Source organism: Diaporthe citri, assembly GCF_014595645.1.
Source record: "Diaporthe citri strain NFHF-8-4 chromosome Unknown scaffold_3, whole genome shotgun sequence".
NCBI classification, from domain to species: Eukaryota; Fungi; Ascomycota; class Sordariomycetes; order Diaporthales; family Diaporthaceae; genus Diaporthe; species Diaporthe citri.
Window position 1 is genome coordinate 4,071,992 of NW_025064848.1, and position 14,626 is coordinate 4,086,617.

Below are 14,626 nucleotides of genomic sequence, written 5' to 3' on the forward strand. Positions count from 1 at the left end.
GCAACGACTCTCTGCATTGATCGTGTGCCACTCATGGACCAGTCAATCAAGGTGGGCTCATTCTGATTCACACAAGTACCTACTTGAAAGAAATCTGGAGTTGGAGCAGATCCACGCACAATACAACACTCTCGCCCATTGACAGACTCCGAAATGCGTATTAAACGACCTTCCCTTTCCTTGCTGTGTCATCTTCAGAAAACTCTCCGTCGTTGCTGTCCAGCTCGAAAGCATCATCAAGCTCCTCGGTCTGGTCCTCCGACATGCGTGAGTTTCTCCCCTCCTGCATTTCTGCCTGAGCCTGCTTCTCAACCTTCAGGAAGAAAGTCAGCAAACCCAGGTCATACGACGCTTTCATCGACCCTGCCACCACAAACGCAATCCAGAATCGATCTGATCCTGCCAGGATGCCCGTAACCGTGGGACCACCACTCTGGCTCAGCGTTTTGACCACATTCACAATACCCATCACTGCAGTCCTCTCCTCTGCTGCTACCACCTTGCTCAAGAACGCCGACCGCGGTGCTTGGTCCATACTCGCCAAGATTCCCCTTGCTACAAGGAGGATCACGGTAAGCCAGACAACATGCGGCGCAGGGAGAAGCGCAAGGAAGATAGCAGAGGGAAGGTGGGTGAACACCATAGTCTTCACTAGCCCGATGCGCTTCGAAATGGCAGACGCAAAGACGTTGCCAATACTGGCCATGACCCATACCACCGACATGATATCTCCCAGCGTGCTCTTGGGCATGTGGAACTTGCGGTCCATGTAGAAGTTGACCAGAGAGTAGGGAACCATTCCCGAGGCAAGCGAGTCGACCGCAAACAAGGCGCATAGCCGGAGCAGCGTCCACCGTGTCTTGTTCGATAGTTGCGCAAGGCCCAGCTTCGGCTTCGATTGAGGTACAGGGCGTTCGTTCGGCTCCGGCTGTGCCGGCCCGTCGTCACCGTCCTCCTCCGTCTCATCGGTGGCCGCAGTGGGCCTGCTCTGCTTCGCTCCCACCGGCTGGTAGGCATTTGCTTTCGCGCCTCCGCCGACTTCACACCGAGAGCTCAAGAGGCTCGTGGCAACCCCCTTGACGACACCAATTGCCCCATATACGCAGAACACAGCGCGGAAGGCCTGCAGCTCCGTCCACCCCCGGCTCTTCAGCCCTTCCACCAGCTGGCCCGCCCCAGCCGTCCCCGCCGCGCTGCCCAGCGTGCCGGCGACGACGTACCACGCGAAGACATCGCCCCGCCCGTCCTCCCCGACCAGGCCCGCGAGGACGCTCTCCTCCACCGCGCGGAAGGGCCCGATCTCGTTGCCCGAGACGGAGATGACGCCCACCACCGCGGCGGCGAGCAGCACCCAGTAGTTGCTGGAGGCGGCGAACGCCGCGCCCGCGAGGACCATGCCGAGGCAGCCGAAGAGCAGGATCCGGCGGCGGCCCGCGGCGTCGGCGACGAGGGTGAGCCCCAGCGACAGCGCGACGTCGCCGAGCAGGGTGAGCGTCATGAAGAGGCCGATGCGCGCCTCGGAGACCTCGAGGGAGGAGAAGAAGAGCGCCAGGATGAGCGAGGCGCTGCCGTAGGCGGCCATCCGGAGGAAGCGCGTCAGGAAGATCAGGGATACATCGCGAGGGGCGCTGGCGATTGTCACGAGGCCGAGCTCTGCAGCGAGTCTTCTGGGTGTGAAGGCCATGCTGGTGTTGGTCCCAGCTCCTGGATTTGTTGGGATAGTAGCTATGCTTTAGAGCTATAGCTGCCGTGTGGTTCCACAGTATCGCCGGCGGGGATGTCGCGAGCTCGCTTGGTCGGACGAGTCACAAGATAAAGATCTTTGCTCATCGAAACTTGAGGCCTGGTGAGGACCATTCAGGCTCTTTGCAACCTGAAGACTCAAGTGCTCTGGATCCTATGCCAATCCGCACGAGGAAGACAGGATTTCATTTTTTCTTCCAGAAAATTTCAAGAAGTCAGATATGACGTGCCTTTGCAGAAGCTGGAGTCAATCAGGCAACCTGCCGTTTTGATATACTGGGAGCTCGGAGCAGAGCTCGGAGTTCTCGGAGCTCACGCCGATCGCTCCGGTTCGGCGATGCATGCAAAGCAACCTCGAAAAAGCTGTGGCCTGATATCCTGTCTATCAAGAGATACACCCTCTGGGGAAAAGCTTAGGGTTCGGGTGCCTTGGGCTCTATTTCAATCGTTGTTTTCGAACTCATGCCACACCTTCATCAGCTTATTAGTGTTCTTAGTATACATCTCGTTGTCTCCTCAAGCCGCTACACACACGTGCTGTTTTCCACACAGTACCCCTCTCGTGACAATTGGAGTTTCTTACCATTTAATGCCACGGTAGACAGGACATATCTCGTGCGGTTGAATGAGCTACTTTCAAGGCCCGGCAACTGAGGAGGGTGTCTCTGCTACCGGTAAGCATGGCGACTGCGAGGGCTGTGGCTCTAATTCATTGTTTAATATGCTTGGGATCTTTGGGATGAACAAGCAAGTGGCTTAGCTATGAAAGACTGGAGAACTCGGAGATTCGCCCTCCACCCTGTTCGAGCAAGCGGCTACACAACAAGCATTTGGAGTGGGTACGAGAATGAAGCTTACGCGCCTATATATTGGTTCCTGGGTATTGCAGGGATGCTTGTCTATCTATGGTGCGCGCACAGGCCATTGCCTATCATAATAACATACGTCTACATGTACACGTCCTGCTTAGGTAGCCACCAAGATAGGAACTTTCGAAAAGGAAGTCTATTTGGACCGTTCATAATTTTCTTATGCTGTTGTGTTTAAGAAGAAAAACGAAAATAGATACAAAATTTCCGAATGATCGGGACGGGAGCGAGCGAGCGGGATGAGAACCAAGGTTAATTGAATTCTTAGTCTTGAGGTCCGCGCCGACCCTTCGAGTCCCGACAATTAGTTCCCATTGCCAGCTCGGCCTCACAAGGCATAACCCAGTTGCTATCTATAAGAATGTGAATAGGGCAGATCCAACCGTGGGAGTCGTAATGGGACGAGTCAAGATGGAACCCCACCTGTTCTAATCGCCAACGACAACTGGAGCACCTGCATATCCCCAAGGGTCTGAGAACACTTGGAACATCTTCGAATTGTCACCTTCAGGGATTCACAGGTAGGATTTCGATGTCGAGCCACAGGCCGATTACGAATCTTTCTACACAGCACGGTTGAATGCTGCTTCTAGGTGTCCACCGACAGGCTCATTCAGCCTCGACTGTATGCCTTACTTCTGGGTAAACAACGCGTGGCTTGCATTTTGAAACATCGTAGCAATATCTGAGAGCGTTGTGTTCGCATGCACTGCCAGTCATTGGGAGTAGTTCAATGACATGGTTGTCTCATGATAGAAATAAATAAGACTTGACTGATCGCAGCCAATATTGTCTTCCTGTTCTCAGTAGATTCAACTCACATACTTCATCTAATCGGCCTTGAATTTGGCTATCCAGTCTTTTTGTCTCTACAATCAAGTATCAAGATGCAGCTCAAGCAGTCTCAGTCCTTCGTGTATACCGCCGTCCTCCTCGGACTGGCCACCCTCGCTGACGCCAGCCCTCTTCAAAAGGCACATCAAAGAACAACAGACTTCGATGTTAGTTAGCAGTGCAACACAGGCCGACTTTGCCTCCCATGCTCTGGAGGTGGCACAATCACGAGTTGCAAACTCGTCGACCTGCAAGCCCGGGAACATTTCCGTGCGAAAGCCATGGGAGAACTTGACCAGTGACGAGCGCATCGCCTACACTGACGCACTTAATTGCTTGATGGAAAAGCCGGCCATGACACCATCAGACGTGGCCGCAGGGGCAAGAACAAGATATGACGGTTTCATCGTGACGCACATCAACCAGACTCTGAGCATACACTCCACCGTAAGTTCCCTGATCTATTCGTCGTTTGGGAAAAAGGGCTGACCGTTTTCACGCAGGCCAACTTCCTCGGCTGGCACCGCTGGTTCATCTGGGAGATGGAGCAGACACCTGCGCAGCGAGTGCAACTACACGGGTTCCATCCCGTATTGGGACTGGGACAAAGACCGCAGAGGAAGGATTCGCCAACTCCGAAATGTTTGACGGCTCCGCGACATCACTTTCTGGAAACGGCGTGTCTTTGAACTACACGGACTCGGATGTCATTATTGCAAACAACGGTGCTACTGCGGAAGTCGGTAGGTCCAACAATGATTCCTCATCCAGCAGCGCGTCCTTCAAGAAATTAACATGCTTACTAGTCTTGCCCCACGTCACCGGCGGCGGAGGTGTGACAAGCGGGCCGTTCGCCAACATGACCGTCAACCTTGGCCCCGACGGACTCCTGGTCATCAACGGCTCCGACAGCTCCGCATACGAGTTCAACTACAACCCCCGATGCTTCAAGCGCGATCTGACGGATTACGCGCTGCAGCGCTACGCCAACACCTCGAGCGTGCTGTCGCTGCTGCGGGATGCTGAAGATATCTGGACCTTCGAGACGGTCATGCAGGGCCCAGAGGGTGAGAAACCCCGCCTCCCAACCTCCTCACTCAATGTAGGACACCACAGCTAACCATCTAATCTAACCCAGGCGTGCCCGAGCTAGGAGTCCACGGCGTAGGAGTCCAGCGCTGGGCGGCAACCCGGGCCGCGACGTCTACACCAGCCCCGGCGACCCGGCCTTCTGGTCGCACCACGCCAACATCGACCGCGTCTGGTGGATGTGGCAGATGCAGGACCCGGACGCCCGCGCCGGCAACGTGTCCACGGCAATCCGCGGCCCGCTGACGACAACCAACCTCTACGAGCCTCACGGGAATGGCACCCTCCTGTCGGAGCAGGACCTTGGGCACGTTGCTGATTGGGAGACTGTGCCGTTGGGAGAGCTCTTGTCTACGACATCCGGCAAGTTCTGCTACGTATACGAGTAATGGGAGGAGTAATCACTGGCGGGGGAAGTCCTAGAATGGCCTGAGGGGCCGGGACTTCAGATGTGGTGGTTCAAATTGATAGGCGTTAGGGCCGGGGGGTTGTCTGTTTTATGTCTAATGCTAATCTATAGTCATAAATCACAACTTTCCTTCACGTACTTACAATGAATACTTGGCGTAGGCTTGTTCATCAGCTTCTTGAAACCAAAATTTTCAACTGTGGGGTGGGATTTAATACCTACTGTACAGGCGTCACTATTCTTCTGGCCGCAGACTTGCTTTATAGTGGGCTATTGTGTACACTCCCTTCCAGTCGACTTGCACTCCGTCAACGGCGTTCATGAAACCCATGCCGCAGCTCAGAGGGCCTATACTTGAACTACTGCCTCGGATCTCATCAGATCCGCTTCCCCAGCTCGCCTGTTATGGGTCTAAAAGGGCATGTGAGTTAGCCACCCTGGCAGCACCACCATTGAGGGCACTTCAAGAGAGCAGGCTGTGATAAGGCACACGTACAAGGAGCACAGCACAAGCTAGGGTAAGACGTAGTGTCGTAAGATGTGGAATTCGTGAAGCCCGTCCCCGGGCGACCACCATACCATTGAGTCGGGATGCTCCTAGCTTCTCATGAGTGGTAAATATACACAAATACACAGCATCAACGCGTTTGCCTTTTTGCTTTCCTCCCGCTGTAAAAAGATGCTTTTTTTCCCTCCCATGCTGGGTACGGAGAAACCTCCCCATCCCGTTTGGCCTATTTTATACAAGGTGACTAAGGGACCTATACGGGCTACACCCTCTCGGCTCGTTCCTCAGACGAACCCTTGGCCGATGAATGACTTGTGCTCCTCCTCGACTGCGTCCTTCACACTCTGCGAGTGGGTCTTGAGAGCGTCGCCGACGGTCTTCTCTACTCGTTTCGAGCGCGCTTGGAGGCCATCCTATCTTCTCGCAGCCTTGTCGAAGTCGGCGACGATGCTGTCCTTGTCAGAGACGGGGGCTGCGGATTCGGCATCGGACCCTGCCTCAATGACTTGGCTTTGCTCCAGCGCCTTCTTCGCCGTGGCTTTGGCCTGCACATCTCCGACCTTGCCGTACACACTGAGGGCCGTGGCGATCATCCCGCCGATATCTCCGACATTACCGGGCACCACAACGGCAGTGCCCTCCTTGGCCAGCTTGCCAAACGCGTCGACGTACTTCTCGGCGACCGACAGGCTGACCGCACCCTGTGCCGAATCCTGGCCCTGGGCGATGCTCTTGGCCACCGCATCGATCCCCGCGGCCGTGGCCTTCGCCTTGAGCAGGATGGCCTCGCTCTCACCGTTGGCGCGGTTAATCTGCTCGGCGCGCAGGGCCTCGGAGGCCAGGATGACGCCCTGCTTCTTACCCTCGGCGATGTTGATGGCGCTCTGGCGCTGACCCTCGGACTCCAGGATCTCGGCACGCTTGCTGCGCTCGGCGGTGACCTGCCTGTGCATGGCCTCGACGACGCCGGCCGGGGCGTGAATATCACGGATCTCGTAGCGCAGGCATGTGACGCCCCAGGCCTGGGCGGCCTCGTTGATCGCGGCGGTGATGTTTGTGTTGAGGGCGGCGCGCTCTTTCAGGACGTGGTCGAGGGTCAACTGGCCGATCTCGCTGCGCATGGTGGTCTGGGCGAGCTGAGAGATGGCGTACTCGGCGTCTTCAACTCCGTAGCTGCGGGATCACCGTGTCAGCACAACTTTCTTGGACAAGGAAGGGCCTGCGAGACAGGATCCCCGACATACCTCGCCTTGTAAGCATCAAAGACCCTGGTGTAAAGGACACCGTCCAGGTCAAGGGTGACATTGTCTGCGGTGATGGCGCTCTGGCTGGGGATCTCGATGGCGATCTCCTTGAGCGACTTGACGTAGGCGATGCGGTCTATAAAGGGTACCAGGATTGCAAGGCCAGGCTCGAGGATGCGGTTGAACTTGCCCATGCGCTCGACGATCCAGGCCGTCTGCTGGGGCACGAAGCGGATGATTGTGTTGGCGGGGAGGGACGGTTTCTGGAAGTAGGAGGTGGTCAGGCCAGGGCCTCCCGGGCCCGATATGCCTAATATCGAGGGGTTGGGGGCGCCATGTGTCGCGGACTGGGAGAAGCTTCGTGGTGTCGAAGGGGAGCTGGGGAGCTTGTGGTGGGCGGCGAGGCTGCGCGCAGCCGTGGATGCAAGCACGCGGGCCGAGTGTGCGGGTGCAGTCTGGGCGGCGAGACCTTGCCGCATGACGGGCACGAGGGCCCTTTGCGTGGATAGCATCGACATTGTCACCGGTGCTTCATCTGCTGCGGAGCTTGTTCTGTGGTGGTCGGGTCGATGCGACGCGGGTCGGATGTTGCTGTGCTGATGTTGCTGATCGCCCAGAAGAGCTTACCTAGGTACGTAGTCCACAGTCGGAATACGTCAACTGGAGCTCTGCCTGCCGCGCCGTCTTCGTGAGCCGACGTCGGGCAAACGCTGGGACACGCTTTCCGTCAAGCCCAATCAAACGGTACGGATTGCAACGGCCGACAGAGCCGCAGCTCCCCTGCACCGGTGCCAGATGCACCAAGCCCGGGCGTTACCGTGCTGGGGCATAGCGCCTTCCCCTGGTGTTCAGGCCCCAGACGCTACCTCCTCCTAGGTGCTTAGCAGGCCGCGGTCCATCTTCACATGGCATTATGGAAGTACATGATGCCCACTGTCCCGTTGTGAGGTCATTGACTCTGTTTCCAACGACCAGAATGAAGCAGCGGACTGAACAATGAGGTTAGGTTGGAATATAGGTATTCGAATAAGTACTCAGGCCAGGCCGTTGCATTCATATACTTGAGCCTCCCAGTAAGTTTGCAACCCAGTTAGCCCTGGGTACACACACTGTCTTATACGCCGTCCATTTTCATTCATATCCACACTTCACAATCATGGCATCCAAGAGAAACCCGCTTCGTGACCTCACACCAACAGAGTCAGACCTAGACAATAACAGCTCCTTAAAGGGGCCAGGGGGAGACACTCCGCGAGAAGGCCACCAAGACCCTCCACGGCCCCGACGCAAACCCATCCCAGCTGGGCGACCCAATCAGCCTCAAAGCCGAGGCCAGCGACAACATCCCCAAGCCCGACGAGGCCGGGTCCCAGTCGTCACCAACGCCGCCATCCAAGTCCGGCGGCGGCAGCGGCGGGGCCGGCGGCGAGACGCTCCGCGAGAAGGCAGCCAAGAAGCTTCACGGCCCAGGTGCCAACCCGTCCCAGCTCGGCGACCCCATCAGCCTCAAGGCTGAGCAAAGCGGCAATGTCCCCACGCCGGGCGAGGAGGGGGCTCACCCTGGCGGGCGGGAGCAGCAGCAGCAGCAGGGAGGCAAAGGAAGACCGTCGAAGCTATGAGGATCTGGAGGGGGCCGGGCGGGCGACGGGAAGTAGCGGCAGGGCCGGGTGGTCTTCTTTTTTCACTGGCGTCGTGCTAGGTTTCATCTCGCGCGGCCACGCCTCGCCTGCTAATTCTCAGTATAGACCTGGGAAACCGTACCCTTAAGGTTTATGATGATTATTATACTACTAAGTCTATTCGTCCGCGTGAAGGGAACTCCCCTCTCCCCGCGGACAAAGTAGGGTCTCTACGCGTTGCTGTCCAGTTCTCTTATGAAATGTCGTTCTCCCTCCACATTCAAGGCTCGTGTCAAATATGAAGGAGATCCGGCGACTGTGCACTTACACGCCCAAACCCAACTCACGGCCTACTGCGTCCAACGAAGCCGTGACCAGCCCAATGACTTTGTCATCGCCCGGGTTCACCATGGCCGCCTTCACCAACAAGGGGTACAGGCTGTACAAGTGTCTGCCCCTTTCGCTGGTTACTTGTGAGAAGCCAGGGATGGCTTCAGGCTCGCTCTGCAGCTCTATAAGGCATCGCAGGATCCGCTCCAGCTCCTGCCTCTGCGAGAGCGGCTGTGGCATACGCCCGCGCAGGGGCTGGTCGGCCACGTATGCTCGCAGGGTCAAGGCACAGCGGAGAATCAGGTACGGCGCTGCTGTGCGTGCCAAGCGGACATGGAGGTCATGGGAAGGTTCCTTCACGGCAACTGCCTTGCGGCTTCCCGGAGCGCCGCCGGTGCCGGTCGTGTCAGGCACAGGCGATTTTAACGGATCAAGTGGCCCGGCAGCTGAGGCGCCAGGAGGGGGAAAGCGAGGCGTTGGTGGCTGCAAGGTAATCTCCGGGCCGGCGGCGCTCGGGTCGTGTAATGAGACAATGTCAAAGAGCTCATCCAGACAGACGTAGCTCATCTCCCTCCGCAGTGTCGGCCGTGGGTCGATTGTGCGTCCATTGCGGGGCTTATAGAGGGCGGCTAAGGCCTGATCCATGCCCTCGGTCCTTTCCTGGTTGCCTCCGAAGATGATCTCTGCCTCTGATGGTGCCGGTGCGTGTATAATTGATGTCCGGAATAGACCTTCAGCGTATGCTCGACGCGTCTTGTCGGATATTGAATCAGAACCGAGCGATGGGATGATCAGCTCCTTGAGAGCCCGGAAAGACACAATGTCAAATTCCTGATCCCCTGCAATGTCTGCGTTTGCAGAGGCATTGTTGTAGTTGGCTTTTATGAATCCGTTCGAGATATCGACTATGACATCCCAGATCTCCTGTACCGTAGCTTGCGAGATCTTGGCTGCCTTCACCTGTGGCAGAGTAGATTCCAGTAATGCCAAGACGGTGGTGGTCGCCATCTTCCACGGCTGTTCTGACTTGGTCACAATCCGGTAATCATACTTGAGAGTGATCGGCTTTGAAAGAGCCGTCAAAGCGTTCGAAAATGCGCCGCTCACGTAGATGTCTGCGTCTGTTGCATTTGAAACGACGTGATGGTGGAGAATATTCATGCTCTCCTTGGCCATGGCGATGTAGGTACGCTTTGACGTTGCAGGCTGATGTGCTCTCTCTTCATCAAAAGCGAGCGCAACAAAGTCTGCAACCTGAGTGATAATAGCTGACGGGACACCGGATATGTCTGTCCGCAAGAGTTTGAAGACCTCTAGGATTCGACCTTGCAGCGGGGTCAGATATTCGATATCACTGGCGTAGGAACCAGGCTGGGCCTGTTGCATAGCGTCTCGTAATAGGCTGAGCATCCGCTTGACCCTTTCCAAGGTTAGATCAGCTTGGATGAGTCGGTAAAGCTCCAACAAAGCTTCGACCCAAGACATCAAGCATTTCTGCCTGTCGTCGAAGTTACCATCGCTCGTCTGTTCGCCTGCTGGGATGCCTCGAGACCAAAGATCCCAGACTAGATCGATGGTCCTCTTATCGAAGCTCGACTTGGGGGATTCTTCGCATTTGGAGAGAATGTCTCCTAAACTGGAGAATGTTGCGCTATTGATGTCAAGCGCTCTGAAGTCAATCAATGCGGCATAGTGGTTGATCAGGTCTTGCCACAGAGCCGTGAAAGCAGGGTAAGACGTCAGCACGTCCAAGTAGTTGGCGAGCAGATTTGAGACGCCCTGCACAATGACGACAGCGGTCTCGTTCCACTCCGATCGTATGTCGTCTTTAACGCCATCTTCTCTCACCGCTTGGAGTCTCTCTTCAATCGAAGAAAGCAGTTTGAAGATAACATACTTGGTACATATTGACCAAGCCTGCGGTCCCAGAGTGCTTCCATAGGCGTGTATGATACGAAGGAGTGTTTGAATGGCACTGTTCCGGAGTTCCAAACGTTGATCAGCCGTCACTGCGGTCAAACGCAGAAGTAGCAGCATCCAAAGAGCTGCGCTAGAACCATCTTTTTCGGGATGCGAGGCCAGTGCAATCAGCGCTTCGTCTTTTCCACCGCCTATCATGTCCTCGGTGATGGACATGGAATTACTCTTCTCGGACAGGAAATCCGATATTGCCCAGAAAAACGTTACCGTAGTGAGTGCAACATTGAGGTCATCGTCTTGCGAGCAGAACTTATATAGGGTGTCGACAAGTTGCAGAAAACACGTATTCGGCAACGAAGACAAGAAGTCGGAGCAGATGAGCTGGAGCGAGCCGAATGACGCCTTGATCAGTTTGGTCGACCTCGTCGAAAGCGTGGTGCCAGTCTGCTTCTTTTCGGATCCAGAGACGCTGTCCGGGAAGATGCTGTCGATGATTTCGAAAGTTAGGTGCCAGCCATTGGTTAGGCTCTCACCACAGTTTTCGAGGATGGTCTTAAGACCTTCGAGGATCACCCTATGGATCTCGATATCTGTAGAGTGATTCGTAACTGACACGTCTCGCTCCCCCGACTGCAGCGGGAGGAGGGCATCTCTGAATGCCTCGAGGAGGCGCAGTTGGATCGTGCCACGAACGTCCTCCGGCTGCGTCGCCGTTGCATTGGCAGCTTCCAAAATCAGTCTCACCAGGATCTCCGCGGCCCGTGTTCTAACAGGGGCTGATACGGAGGTGGCACTCAGCGCAGTGTTGAGTTCCGATACCAAAGGCTTCCAGCCAGATACATCGGGTGGGTGTGCCAGGAGCCTCTCGAGGTTGATGCTGGCAAGGTCGCCTAGCTTGGCCAGTGCGAACTGGTCCGGCTGAACTGGGCCAGACGCCATATTTATGCCTGACACTTTTCTATGTTGCGAAGTCGGCGATGGAAGGTTAGAAGGGATTTCATCTTCCGGTATTGTTTCTGGCCGACTTTCTCTCCCGTTGAAAGGAAACTCTGATGCTGGCCGTTTCTCGAGAAGCGAACACACCGCGTTGACAACCTCTAAAAATGCGTTGTTGGGGAAATCAATGGTGCTTTCGAATAGTCTTGACGCTGCGGTCTCAACAGCCTTGACCTCGACGCCGAAATTTGCCAGCAGAGCGTTGGCCTCTTTATCCGCGTTGGGATCTGGCCCTTTGGCAGCTGTGGGTGTCCTACCAGCAGTCTTGCCGGTCGTAAATAAAACAAAATCAGCTTGTTGCAGTGTCTCAAGGACGATTTGCCATGATGCCGACAAGGTGGGTCCCAGAGCGATGCCCAGATTCAACAGAGCCCTCAGGCATAGTAGATTTCGAGTATTCCTGTATCCTTTGTCAGCACAATCCGTGCTCTTCCGACGCCCAAGTCGCTGTAGATAACAGCAATGGTTCCTGGGGGCCCATGCAGAGTATTAAGGGGCAATGGAAGCATTAGGGACTCACAGTGCTGATGCGCTGGCGTCGAAAGATTGTGATCTCGGTTTCTCTGCTGTACCTTGGCTGACAAGGCTTTCTACACTTAGCAGGCCCCGGGCATTTCCCAGGATACTGTTCCGTTGGCTCGGGCGCGGGAGGGGGCGCGGATTGTCGAGACTGCCCAGAATTTATGCACGCGGTGAAGACATTCGGAGGAACGGCAGCCTTCCCAAGTGTGGTCAAGAAGGCGTCTCTTGGAGTCGCTAGCTGCAGCAGCCCAGCCACGTGAGCAAATCTTTGGAAAGCCCTGACCAGACCATGGTAGTATTCAGAGTCGAGGGCGGCGTATAGGAAGGCCGAACATGTTGCCAGGATTGCCGGCCAACATTCCTCGATGATAGCTGCACAACTTTCCACGTCTGCATACAGTGGGTGCTCCTTGAGAGCCAGCGGGTTGACAGAGATCGGGTTCTTCCTAAAAGAAGCGGACCTCTCCGGAGAAGGCCTGGACGGGGCGCAGGGCTTTCAGACCGATCATCGCTGCCTCCTTCGCCCGGCAAGCCCTTGCCACGCCTCCGGCTTCTGTCGCTTGGCGCAGTCAGGGGCAGGATGAACTTGGCCAGACCTTCAGACAGTGATGTGATACAAGCAAGCGTCAGGCTGTACACGTAGGACTCAGGTATGGCAGGAGGGTCAGTCTTATCGAGTTGGTCAATGCAGGGCACACGCATGGAGCTCCATTGCGTGCTGATGCCTGTGTCATGAACACCGCCCCCAACGCCTGCTATCACAGAGACACTAACGCCGCTGGCATCGAGCACGGCTTGATCGGCAGAGGTAGAGTATGGGTTGGCCACGGGGATTGTTGACTGATGACCGAGCCCAATCACAACCGGCTTCTCCGTGCTGACTCGGACAAAAGTTGCAGTCAAAGTCTTGAGAATGTCCTTTTCACCTTCTTTGGCGTCATACATCCTGAAGATGCGTCGAACCAGCGCTGGCTCGGCGAAGATACCCCTGAAGACTTCCATGCATAACGATCTTTTCCACAACGTCGTGTCTTGGTCCAGTATCTTGGTGAGGATGTCCAAAGCCTCCTCACTCTCTTTCGGTATCAATGCAACATGACGCCTGAGGAGTGTGTATAAGATGCGAAACAGCCTAACCGAGGCAGCAAAGTGTGGCTTCCCGGAAAGAGTCTGGATAATGAAAGGCATAACCTTGGTGCGCAGAATGTGAACCTGCTCGGGATGGGTTGCAAATATGGCACCGTGGTTGGTCAGGGCCGATTCTATCAGCTCGAGACCAAAAGTCTGCGGGAGTCCATAGAACCTGAGGTACTCGGGACGTTGAGATTGCGTGAGGAGACAGAGATCGTTGAACACGCGGAAGGCGTCCAGCGCCGCTGCCCTGAGCTGAACGTCCCCATCCTCTGCAGGGGCTTCTCCGACAAAAGGAGCGTCCGGGATTTTATCCTCTGCAACAACTTTGTCGAAGACGGTGACGATCAGCTGCTGCAGCGTTGCGGCAGAGGTGTTGTTGACGATGGCATTTTTGCTGGACTGTAGGATGAAGCATATGTTCAATGCAGTCACCAGAAGGTCATCCTTTATGTCTGTGGAATAATTCTGCAGAAGGGAAGGCAGGGCTTGGAGGATCTTGAGCTGAACATCGAGACCAGCAGAGGTTGCCTCCCGGAGCGCCTCGAGGACGGGGCTAAGCTTGGACCGTGGGAGGGCTTTAGAAACGATGAGCCGCTGCAGACAGACGATAGCTATGCCTGTGAACTTTGCGTTCTTGGTGCCACATGCTATTATGAAAGGATTGACAAAGTTGACCTTTTGTGAGAGCTCTGTACCGTTTGTCTGGTCAGTCTGCTGGTCATGCTGTGAGACAAGCGCCGGAAATGGCGATGCCTGGTGCTAATGTTCCTCACCACGTCCGAACTGAGCCTCGCTCACGCGAATGCTCTTGAGCTCCTCGAGGGACTTCTCGGCAGCCTGTGCAGGGCCAGTCAGCCAGATTCTGGTACAAGTGAGGGCCTTGGACGGACGTGAGGTGCATACCTGTCTCAGGTCCTGGTGTTTTCGCTTGCTCTCAGTTATGAGGTTGTGGAGCTCCGTCGCGAGGAGCTGAGCGGACATGATGGTCTCTTGGAGGCGGAGGGATCAAGATTCATGTCGCTCCGGCTGTAGGAAACTTCCGGTGGAAAAAACAACGAGTGTTACGATGTCATCTGAGAATGGAACCATCTAGGAGATCACAAGTCGAGCAAGCATGGCTCTGCTGGTCCAGATGGAGAGCCCGAGGCGTTACGTATGCCCAATATGTTACGTATGGCAGTACAGGCTGAGCGGTAGATTACACGCCGGTTCTCTGAAGCCAGATCGATGCGCGCGGCCAGGGGCTTCCGGAAACCGACCCGCCTGCCTGGAGCTCACCCACCCTTGCTCGTGCCTGAGGTCCGCCTGCTGAGTCATTCAGTCGCTCCTGCAGCCCTTCTCTTGCCAGCGGTTTGAGACAGAGAAACCACCCCACCTCCGTCACTCAGTGACAGGGGTCAGGGGCCACC

The 14,626-nt window shown here is 55.8% G+C and overlaps 5 protein-coding genes across 5 annotated transcripts; 2 read left to right on the forward strand and 3 right to left on the reverse strand.

Annotated features, from left to right (window-relative positions):
- Positions 1-160: 160 nt before the first annotated feature.
- Positions 161-1,684, reverse strand: INS49_008695 (uncharacterized protein; the record flags this gene model as incomplete). Its single annotated transcript, XM_043169434.1, has 1 exon — positions 161-1,684. One exon carries the CDS (start codon positions 1,682-1,684, stop codon positions 161-163), a length of 1,524 nt encoding a protein of 507 aa, XP_043027114.1.
- Positions 1,685-3,499: 1,815 nt separating this feature from the next.
- On the forward strand, positions 3,500-4,924 carry INS49_008696 (uncharacterized protein; the record flags this gene model as incomplete). The annotated part of the gene is made up of 6 exons (XM_043169435.1): positions 3,500-3,613; positions 3,702-3,893; positions 3,950-4,012; positions 4,057-4,189; positions 4,253-4,513; positions 4,596-4,924. The coding sequence occupies 6 exons, from the start codon at positions 3,500-3,502 to the stop codon at positions 4,922-4,924; spliced, it is 1,092 nt and encodes a 363-aa protein (XP_043027115.1).
- A 941-nt stretch (positions 4,925-5,865) lies between these two features.
- Positions 5,866-7,214, reverse strand: INS49_008697 (uncharacterized protein; the record flags this gene model as incomplete). The annotated part of the gene is made up of 2 exons (XM_043169436.1): positions 5,866-6,625; positions 6,697-7,214. 2 exons carry the CDS (start codon positions 7,212-7,214, stop codon positions 5,866-5,868), a joined length of 1,278 nt encoding a protein of 425 aa, XP_043027116.1.
- Positions 7,215-7,852: 638 nt separating this feature from the next.
- On the forward strand, positions 7,853-8,315 carry INS49_008698 (uncharacterized protein; the record flags this gene model as incomplete). Its single annotated transcript, XM_043169437.1, has 2 exons — positions 7,853-7,896; positions 7,928-8,315. The coding sequence occupies 2 exons, from the start codon at positions 7,853-7,855 to the stop codon at positions 8,313-8,315; spliced, it is 432 nt and encodes a 143-aa protein (XP_043027117.1).
- A 324-nt stretch (positions 8,316-8,639) lies between these two features.
- INS49_008699 (uncharacterized protein) lies at positions 8,640-14,198 on the reverse strand (the record flags this gene model as incomplete). The annotated part of the gene is made up of 5 exons (XM_043169438.1): positions 8,640-11,961; positions 12,188-12,529; positions 12,586-13,906; positions 13,991-14,054; positions 14,121-14,198. The coding sequence occupies 5 exons, from the start codon at positions 14,196-14,198 to the stop codon at positions 8,640-8,642; spliced, it is 5,127 nt and encodes a 1,708-aa protein (XP_043027118.1).
- Between the last annotated feature and the right edge of the window lie 428 nt (positions 14,199-14,626).